The 10,846-nt window shown below is 45.9% G+C and overlaps 1 protein-coding gene across 1 annotated transcript; it reads left to right on the top strand.

The window, feature by feature from the left end:
- The first annotated feature begins 3,296 nt into the window (after positions 1 to 3,296).
- On the top strand, positions 3,297 to 7,099 carry LOC109423800 (ATP synthase subunit alpha, mitochondrial). The gene is made up of 4 exons (XM_019698833.3): positions 3,297 to 3,530; positions 4,800 to 5,036; positions 5,099 to 5,439; positions 5,711 to 7,099. The coding sequence occupies exons 1-4, from the start codon at positions 3,465 to 3,467 to the stop codon at positions 6,720 to 6,722; spliced, it is 1,656 nt and encodes a 551-aa protein (XP_019554378.1). The 5' UTR covers positions 3,297 to 3,464; the 3' UTR covers positions 6,723 to 7,099.
- The last annotated feature ends 3,747 nt before the right edge of the window (positions 7,100 to 10,846 follow it).

The following is a 10,846-nucleotide window of genomic DNA, read 5'->3' as shown; positions in this document are numbered from 1 at the left end:
CCACGATGAATTGAGTTCATCGGTGCACTCGTCTATAGTTGAATGTTCACTGGTTGGGGAAAAACCCAACTAAAAAGCACTGTCAATGTCAAAATCGATGTCAAAAAGAGTTTGACGTCTGACCGCCGTCGCATCGCAGCTCCTATATACAGAACGTTTGTGCAAGTATGTGAGTGTTTCGTGACGTATTTCTCGTCACTTGCGTGTTTCTACAGCATTTTGATCAGTTGTCAGTTGCCCCAACGAACGAACACGATTCGCTAATCGGGACGCAGTCGTGACCCAACGAGCGAATCCTCACTGTATTAGGGCTTACGGTCGACAGGGCCTGTAAGCATTTGGAAGCTTCTTACATTGCTTACGGTCGACAGGGCCTGTAAGCATTTGGAAGCTTCTTACAGAGCTTGTTGGCACTGAAAAGCTGGCAAATGACCTAAACAACGCTTAAAACAGTGCTTAAGGCCCCTTAGCGTGTCAGCTCAAATTTTGCTCTTCTTATTTTAATCTTATTCCAAACAATCATCAAGCACGATAGTAGTTGTGTAGCCTTTCTATACCATTTCCATAAACAAACAAACAAAAATAGCACCTCTTTGTCTCGGTATCTCCAATGTAAACATTTCGAGAATATGAATTATTCGAAAGCAACTCAAGCAGTAAACTACTCTACTTCAATGAATAACAAGGAAACATATCCAAATGTCACGAAAAATGTTAGATTTTTTATGTAACAAGCTAGAAATGATCGAATTATTTTGGTACGCTCTCCCACTGTTTATGTTTACTGCAACAGCAGTGCTGGCGGACCGCTTGGTGAAGATTTCGTAAATTATAATGCTTTGCTTATTTCACTAAAAAAAAGTAAAAAAAGTTAAAAAATAATCACCCCACAAATTATTTTTGATTTTATAACGCATAACCAATGTGTTTGACTGGATTTTTTAATTGATTTCGATCAATTTCATTGATGCTTTGGCCAGCAGGATCGACATCACTGCGTGTAATGATCGATGATTGTGCGCGCCAAAAGACATCACCGCGCGCCGGCGTCGTCGTAAGTGTTGCCACATTTTTTTCGGTTTTCATCTGTGATTTTGGTCAAAAAAATCTTTTTCATCTGTAGGAAATTTCAGAAAATCTTAGTAAAAATCTGTGATAGATTATTGTCGCGCTTATCTTAGATTCTCAGCAAGCTGCGTTCGAAACGCGCAACATCAGATCGCGCCAGACCGCGCACGTATGATTTGAACACGGTGTGCACCTTGGCTAAAACTGTTTTGCAGCCGCCGGGTGGAGCTGTCAGCCGCCGTGTACAAATCAAACGGGCGCAATCTTATGGCGGCTGACTCAGATCAGCAGCATCTGAGTGATTAAGCTAGGATGCACAATAATGTCTCCAAACTCGAATATTTGTTAAAAAAAAAAACAAAAAAAATGTTCTTAGAATAACGTCGACCAAAACACTCCCAGGTTGCATCTGAAGATCATCAGAAACCACAAGAATGTCGGAAACAATGTGCCTGAGGCTTGGCCTAGGCCATCCAAATAGAAGATTTAATTTCTATCATTTAAATTTGAGTACCCGAAAATTATAATAAAACTTTTTTCACGAAAGTCATTGTCATAGTTTTAAAAATCTTAAAAATCTTTTTTATTGCAAAAATCTTTGATCTGTGATCACAGATATCTGTAGGCGAAAATGGGAAAAAATCTGTGTAATTCTAGCTAAATCTGTGTATGTGGCATCTCGTCGTTGGTACTGCGGTGGGTGGTAAACACCGCCAACCACATTTTGAGTGCGGTCGAAACAAATCGTTAAAAATTTCTACTTTCGAGTGAAATAATGCTTAGTAATCGTGATTACTTGGAAAGAGGCTTGTATTTGAAGTAGTGTGAGTATATTTTTATGCCGAATATCTTGCGTGAAATTGATTATTTCGACACTGATTTTTCATTTGGGCCTAACTGACATTTTCGAGTTCTCTTCATCGATCCTCTCTTTGTGTTATCACAGAATGTGTATTGAGTTCTCCAAAGATTTTTTGGTTGAAATGCGAAGAAGACGACTACATTTTGCTATAGAAACAAAAAGAATAATGATTTTGTTTGTTTTGATCAAGTTATTAACGAAAGAGAAAGTCGACGAAGAGAAATCGATCAAGTCAGTTAGGCCCTTATGAAAAATCATTGTCGATTTTATAGAATAAAGATAAGTGTCGATTTTTTACAAATATGTATTGGTGCAATGTTGTGTAAAGTTGATTTCGGTCAATGATTTTGAAGAAGCCATTTTGCGATGACACGCTAAGGGGCCTTAATGGTTACCTGGGTTATCATTGGTGCACTGAACGAAAACCCCATCCCGAAATCGACTGATTTGTCCGACCATCTAGTCCAAGTTACCAAAATCGTGTTTTCGAATGACGAATCAGTCATACGGCAATCATCTTAAAAAGCGGATGACGACCATCTTATTCGCGTATGAGTCGACGCACGCTATGTGAATGAATATTAGTTGCAGAGCGAAGGCCACACAGATGCACCGAATTTATTCATCGATAGCGTAACAAGTTCCTTGATCGTGACACCCGGGACATTGACAATTTCGTTACGCATGTCCTATCCTGGACATGTCATATTGTCGGGCCGCCACCAAACCGGACTTCGCACAATCAAGTCGCGACGCGACCCAACTCGCGACGTTTGTTAATCATGTCAAAAGTAGTGCGCATCCTTCCCGTTGTTGTCAGCAACACAGCGCACTAGATGCGAAACAGTTGCGACACTTGTAGACCAAGAAAATGGCAATTTTTGATTGAATGTCGGTCTTGATTCCAACCGGATAGACAATATTTTTTAAAAGGGTGCCCGCAAGGGAACCCTGACATTATTGTTATCAATCGCTAAAAAAAAAACAAAGTGGCTCGACCATATGGTCGACATTCTATTTTCAAATCGCTGTCATCCGGTTTTAAGATGACATCATTTGGTCGGCGGACCATACGGTTTCCGACCGAATATCGTTAAGGGGCGTGATCGTATCGCCTCTCAGTCGATCTTGGGCGGGAGGTTTCGTTCAGTGTGCATCGGCTCCAAGATCGGCTCTTAAAAAGGCCCTTTTCAAATGTTGTGCCCTGGCTTGCAAGAGTGACGCCTGAGTAACGAGTTCAAATTTTCCGTGCAATTTGTGAAAATTTTCCGCACCAGATGGCACCGCTGCAGCAGTTCATCCACTTCCGCTCCGGGGCTGTCGAGTTCACTCATCTGTCACGGCAACTGTCAAAATCGTGAATCGAAAACCGCTCGCTGACTGGACGGCTCTTCATACTCGTTCGCTCGATTCGACCGCGACGTCCATCTTTCCGACGAGCCCCGCCAGAAGAAGAATAGTGTCACTCTCCGAGGGTGTTGTAAAGTTCGAACCACAGCAGTAACCAGGAAAGGAAAGGAAGCAACCAACGAAGATGTCGATGATCTCTGCCCGTTTGGCCGCCCAGGTGGCCCGCCAGCTGCCGAGAACCGCTAGCCAGGTAAGAGTACGGAAAAAAATCCGCAAGCGGATTGGAAATTTTCGTTTTTTTTTTTCGTCGGCTGTAATGGAGGCTGCTTGAGAGGCGAAAAGTGGTGACATAATCAAACCGGGAAAGGCGAAGAAAAGCTTTTAGGTGATGAGAATTACACCGGAATTGGACTGAAATGACTCCCGGTGCGGAAAGGAACTGAGGGAAGTGATTTTTTTCTGGAGAATTGCGCAATCGGTTGTGAATTAGCTGGATTACTCTGGTGAGCCGACGATTGTTATGTAACCTCACCCTTGAAGGAAAATTTTAAGGCTGCTGGAAGTGAAAAGTGCTAGAAAATGAAAAACTGAAGGGAACTAATTAGAGAATTTAATATTTCCAGCCGGTGTTGCAGCATTTGTGATTGTAATATCGTAATAATTATTGGACATAATTCCAGTACTTCGGGGTGGTGCAGTAAACGAAAATGAAAAGAAAATTCGCATTTAATGTGCCTCTAAAATGGAGGATTCCGAGAACTCGTAAATTTTGCATATTTTTTTTCTAAACATTGTGTGCCTTATGTAATATATAATTTAATATGGAGTCCAGAATATTTTGTGTTAGATAATACTAAACTGTTTCGGTTAAAAAATGAAAAACTATCGACGCAATGAACGATTTGACAAGTATAGTAGAAAAGTGTTACTTATCCACCGAGTGGTTATCAACCTCTTACTGTAAGGCAGTAATCGACACAAAATACATTCGAGAAAAATTGCCACAATCTCAGACAGATTAGCATAGTTAGCCTACTTCCAAATGCAACCTATTGAAGCAGTTGTTTTGGACAGGTTCTCAATTGTATTGTATTAATTAGATTTAACGTAAGCCTGGCAATCTTTTTAGTTCAGATGTTTCGCACTTCCTAGGTTTGACTATTAGTCGTAAAATTAACAAGGTTGTAGATTAAACATACAACTTATAATCCACCTGCAGGTCTGGTAGAAAATCACTTTAGAGACTGGGTCACTACACCCCCTTCTCACTAACAAAACTTCTCGTGACAGACAGGTGATCGGTCGCTTCTAGCAAAGATCGCCACACTAACATTCCGTTTTTGCAAAACGCTAATTGTTATGTAAAATATTAGAATTTCCAAATTATGCCTATGCCAGCCTCCAAAATAACGATTTGAGACAATAATTTTCGCTACTAGTCCTGCACCGACAATGACTACCTATGTGCATTCTGAAATGCTGTTGGTATTAACCACGATTTCTCAATCCTTCACTTCAGGTTGCTAAGATCGCTGTGCCAGCTGTGACGGTCGCTGCCCGCAATCTCCATGTTTCCACTGCTAACCGCGGTGCGGAGATCTCTTCCATCCTGGAGGAAAGAATCCTCGGCTCGGCCCCGAAGGCCGATCTGGAGGAAACTGGACGCGTGTTGAGCATCGGTGACGGTATCGCCCGTGTGTACGGTCTGAAGAACATCCAGGCCGATGAGATGGTGGAATTCTCCTCCGGTCTCAAGGTATCGGAAAACCATCCAATTCAATCATTAGCTCGGAAACTTACCTAGATCTCTCATTCCAGGGTATGGCCCTTAACTTGGAACCCGACAACGTCGGTGTGGTCGTGTTCGGTAACGACAAGCTGATCAAGGAAGGCGACATCGTCAAGCGTACCGGTGCCATCGTCGACGTTCCGGTCGGTGATGAGATTCTCGGACGCGTCGTTGACGCTCTGGGTAACGCCATCGACGGCAAGGGCGAAATTAAGACCAACCAGCGTTTCCGTGTGGGTATCAAGGCCCCCGGTATCATCCCGCGTGTGTCTGTGCGCGAACCCATGCAGACCGGTATCAAGGCCGTCGACTCGTTGGTCCCCATTGGCCGTGGACAGCGTGAGCTGATCATCGGTGACAGACAGACTGGGTATGTATTTTAAATTACTGTATTCCTAAGTTGATCTCTTCAGAAATCTAGATGTGCAAGCAAGCGTTCCAGTTTAATCCAGCAGGACGTTGCTGTATAGGCAAGAGCGGGCACTCGCCCAGGCCCTCTGGAGCACCATAGGTGCTCAAGACTAGCAACTCGACAGCTCGCGAATTATAGCGTATCATCTTCATAATAATTTCGTCAATCTGGTTTTGTCTGAATTCACCACTAAAGTATAGCATTTCTCGATCTCTCATTCTTCTTGCAGAAAAACCGCTCTGGCCATCGATACCATCATCAACCAGCAGCGTTTCAACAACGGTACGGATGAGTCCAAGAAGCTGTACTGTATCTACGTTGCCATCGGTCAGAAGCGTTCGACCGTGGCCCAGATCGTGAAGCGTCTGACCGATGCCGGTGCCATGAACTACACCATCATCGTCTCGGCTACCGCTTCGGATGCCGCTCCCCTGCAGTACCTGGCCCCGTACTCCGGTTGCGCCATGGGAGAATACTTCCGCGACAACGGCAAGCACGCCCTGATCATCTACGACGATTTGTCCAAGCAGGCCGTCGCCTACCGTCAGATGTCTCTGCTGCTGCGTCGTCCACCAGGTCGTGAGGCCTACCCTGGTGATGTGTTCTATCTGCACTCGCGTCTGCTGGAGCGTGCTGCCAAGATGAACCCAACTCTGGGAGGTGGTTCCCTGACTGCCCTGCCGGTCATTGAGACCCAGGCTGGTGATGTGTCCGCCTACATTCCAACCAATGTCATTTCGATCACTGACGGACAGATCTTCTTGGAAACCGAATTGTTCTACAAGGGTATCCGACCGGCCATTAACGTCGGTCTGTCTGTATCCCGTGTCGGATCTGCTGCCCAGACCAAGGCCATGAAGCAGGTCGCTGGTTCCATGAAGCTGGAATTGGCCCAGTACCGTGAGGTCGCTGCCTTCGCCCAGTTCGGTTCCGATCTTGATGCTGCCACCCAGCAACTGTTGAACCGTGGTGTCCGTCTGACTGAACTGCTGAAGCAGGGTCAGTACGTGCCAATGGCCATCGAAGAGCAGGTTGCCGTCATCTACTGCGGTGTCCGAGGCTACCTGGACAAGATGGACCCCAGCAAGATCACTGCCTTCGAACGGGAGTTCTTGGCTCATGTCAAGACCAACGAGAAGGCCCTGCTGAGCCAGATCGCTACCGATGGCAAAATCTCCGACGAAACAGAAGCTAAGTTGAAGAACGTCGTCACCAGCTTCATGTCCACCTTCAGCGGTTAAGAATTTACTTCCTGTGTGTAAGCTTTTACGCCGAGCTGGGTGCAAGAAGAAAAGCCGGGACTCAGCCGGACGGTCTTCGGATCACTAGCTTTATTTTAGTGATCCGGCGATCCATCATCAAAACTATAGTAGTGGGTAACATCTAACGAGCGAGCAAGAAAATTGAACATCAAAAAGGGAAAAATGGAGAATTGCGATACCAATGCCGAAAGTAAACAACAGAATACTGTGTTAGTAAGGTAAATGAAAACGAAACAAAAAAAAATGGAAAAAAATAAACGCAGCGACATTATTGTAGCTCTTTAAATTGTATTAAACAACAAATTACGGAAATATTATCCTTGATATCGAAATACAGTTTCCAACAACTAAGTTTACGTTTCTGGGTACTGATTTTTCAAAGAACTCTTCCATGTGGCTATACAGCTTGTCCTTAGCTCTTGACGTTCGAATACTCTTGCAGTTCCTCCTCGGGCATGGTTCAGGTCTAATCGGTCTAATAAAGATGGTCTTATTTCCCTTTGCATGGTACCGCCAGCCGGGGTAACTTTGGGCCAAAAATTAAGACATGTTATGCTCAAGCTACTAACATTAAATTGATTATCAAAAGAGGAAAGTGCCTATATGGTAAATGTAACTTAAATTGGACCATTCAGTGTAGAAAAAGTTACATTTTGTTGATTTCCCATTAAGAAAAAAGGATGTGAATTTTATGGCTAGACGTACTACAATATCGTTGCTTCGAAATGCCCATAGTAGAAAAGAGCTGAACTCCGGACATGTAGTGAATTGCTGTTTTCTTGGTGTAGTTGTTTTGAAAAGCAATATCAGTTTACTTGGTTTAGTATGCTATTTTGTATAGGGCACTGCATGGAATTCATTCCTTCTCTTTCACTCTAACAGAAATATTGTAAACAACAAGGCCAAGAAACATCAAAATTCCATACAAAATCAAAACAATGCAGTGCCCTATGGATCACTTATTCATTGGAGCCGTAGTACAAATAATAGGACGCAATCAGTGAAGTACTAGATTGAAAGTAGTGAGCTGGATTTTCGTATGGTGAGATGTTCAATTCTGCATTTCTGCTATGAAATGGTGCAAACAGCGTGGGTTATATGATTTCTTGCCTAATTTGATGCTGTTTGAGCAAAAGTTTGGGTAACTGTGTTGTTGAAACGGTTGAAACTGAAAGAAATAAATAATACAACAACACAGCTACCCAAACTTTTGCTCAAATAGCATCAAATTAGTCAAGAAATCATATAACCCACGCTGTTTGTACCATTTCATTGCAGAAATGAAGAACTGATCATCTCACCATACAACAATCCAGCTCACTACTTTAAATCTAGTACTTCACGGATTGCGTCCTATTCATTTTATACTACGCGGTGTTGCGTGATGTCGCAATGGAGATCGATGGAGATCAACTGAAGAAGCCGGTGCGCGGTGTTGCGTGCTGCTGCGTGGTGTTGCAATGGAGATAGATGGAGATCAACTGAAGATGCTGGTGCGCGGTGTTGCGTGATGCTGCAATGGAGATCGATGGAGATCAACTAAAGAAGCCGGTGCGCGGTGTTGCGTGATGCTGCAATGGAGATCGATGGAGATCAACTAAAGAAGCCGGTGCGCGGTGTTGCGTGATGTTGCAATGGAGATCGATGGAGATCAACTGAAGAAGCCGGTGCGCGGTGTTGCGTGATGCTGCAATGGAGATCGATGGAGATCAACTAAAGAAGCCGGTGCGCGGTGTTGCGTGATGCTGCAATGGAGATCGATGGAGATCAACTAAAGAAGCTGGTGCGCGGTGTTGCGTGATGCTGCAATGGAGATCGATGGAGATCAACTAAAGAAGCCGGTGCGCGGTGTTGCGTGATGTTGCAATGGAGATCGATGGAGATCAACTGAAGAAGCCGGTGCGCGGTGTTGCGTGATGTTGCAATGGAGATCGATGGAGATCAACTAAAGAAGCCGGTGCGCGGTGTTGCGTGATGCTGCAATGGAGATCGATGGAGATCAACTGAAGAAGCCGGTGCGCGGTGTTGCGTGATGCTGCAATGGAGATCGATGGAGATCAACTAAAGAAGCCGGTGCGCGGTGTTGCGTGATGCTGCAATGGAGATCGATGGAGATCAACTAAAGAAGCTGGTGCGCGGTGTTGCGTGATGCTGCAATGGAGATCGATGGAGATCAACTAAAGAAGCCGGTGCGCGGTGTTGCGTGATGTTGCAATGGAGATCGATGGAGATCAACTGAAGAAGCCGGTGCGCGGTGTTGCGTGATGTTGCAATGGAGATCGATGGAGATCAACTAAAGAAGCCGGTGCGCGGTGTTGCGTGATGCTGCAATGGAGATCGATGGAGATCAACTGAAGAAGCCGGTGCGCGGTGTTGCGTGATGCTGCAATGGAGATCGATGGAGATCAACTAAAGAAGCCGGTGCGCGGTGTTGCGTGATGCTGCAATGGAGATCGATGGAGATCAACTAAAGAAGCTGGTGCGCGGTGTTGCGTGATGCTGCAATGGAGATCGATGGAGATCAACTAAAGAAGCCGGTGCGCGGTGTTGCGTGATGTTGCAATGGAGATCGATGGAGATCAACTGAAGAAGCCGGTGCGCGGTGTTGCGTGATGCTGCAATGGAGATCGATGGAGATCAACTAAAGAAGCCGGTGCGCGGTGTTGCGTGATGCTGCAATGGAGATCGATGGAGATCAACTAAAGAAGCTGGTGCGCGGTGTTGCGTGATGCTGCAATGGAGATCGATGGAGATCAACTAAAGAAGCCGGTGCGCGGTGTTGCGTGATGTTGCAATGGAGATCGATGGAGATCAACTGAAGAAGCCGGTGCGCGGTGTTGCGTGATGTTGCAATGGAGATCGATGGAGATCAACTAAAGAAGCCGGTGCGCGGTGTTGCGTGATGCTGCAATGGAGATCGATGGAGATCAACTAAAGAAGCCGGTGCGCGGTGTTGCGTGATGTTGCAATGGAGATAGATGGAGATCAACTGAAGATGCCGGTGCGCGGTGTTGCGTGATGTCGCAATGGAGATCAACTGAAGAAGCCGGTGCGCGGTGTTGCGTGATGTTGCTGGGTAGCAATGGAGATATAAGTTGAACCGATTAGTCATTATGAGGGCGAAACCAGCGCGGGTTGGTCTTGGTTGGGGCGGAAGTGGTGTTGCAATGGAGATTGATGGAGATCAACTGAAGATGCCGGTGCGCGGTGTTGCGTGCTGCTGCGTGGTGTTGCAATGGAGATCGATAGAGATCAACTGAAGATGCCGGTGCGCGGTGTTGCGTGATGTTGCTGGGTAGCAATGGAGATACAGGTTGAACCGATTAGTCATTATGAGGGCGAAACCAGCGCGGGTTGGTCTTGGTTGGGGCGGAGGTGGTGTTGCAATGGAGATCGATGGAGATCAACTGAAGATGCCGGTGCGTGGTGTTGCGTGCTGTTGCAATGGAGATCGATGGAGATCAACTGAAGATGCCGGTGCGCGATGTTGCGTGATGTTGCAATGGAGATCAACTGAAGATGCCAATGCGCGGTGTTGCGTGATGTTGCAATGGAGATTGATGGAGATCAACTGAAGATGCCGGTGCGCGGTGTTGCGTGATGTTGCAATGGAGATCAATGGAGATCAACTGAAGATGCCGGTGCGCGGTGTTGCGTGTTGTTGCAATGGAGATCAACTGAAGATGCCGGTGCGCGGTGTTGCGTGCTGCTGCGCGGTGTTGCAATGGAGATCGATGGAGATCAACTAAAGATGCCGGTGCGTGGTGTTGCGTGCTGTTGCAATGGAGATCAACTGAAGATGCTGGTGCGCGGTGTTGCGTGATGTTGCAATGGAGGTCGATGGAGATCAACTGAAGAAGCCGGTGCGCGGTGTTGCGTGCTGCTGCGTGGTGTTGCAATGGAGATAGATGGAGATCAACTGAAGATGCCGGTGCGCGGTGTTGCGTGATGTTGCAATGGAGATCAACTGAAGATGCTGGTGCGCAGTGTTGCGTGCTGTTGCAATGGATATCGATGGAGATCAACTGAAGATGCCGGTGCACGGTGTTGCGTGATGTTGCAATGGAGGTCGATGGAGATCAACTGAAGAAGCCGGTGCGCGG

This window comes from Aedes albopictus, chromosome 2 (assembly GCF_035046485.1).
Source record: "Aedes albopictus strain Foshan chromosome 2, AalbF5, whole genome shotgun sequence".
NCBI classification, from domain to species: domain Eukaryota; kingdom Metazoa; phylum Arthropoda; class Insecta; order Diptera; family Culicidae; genus Aedes; species Aedes albopictus.
This window is presented reverse-complemented; position numbering and strand designations above follow the sequence as displayed.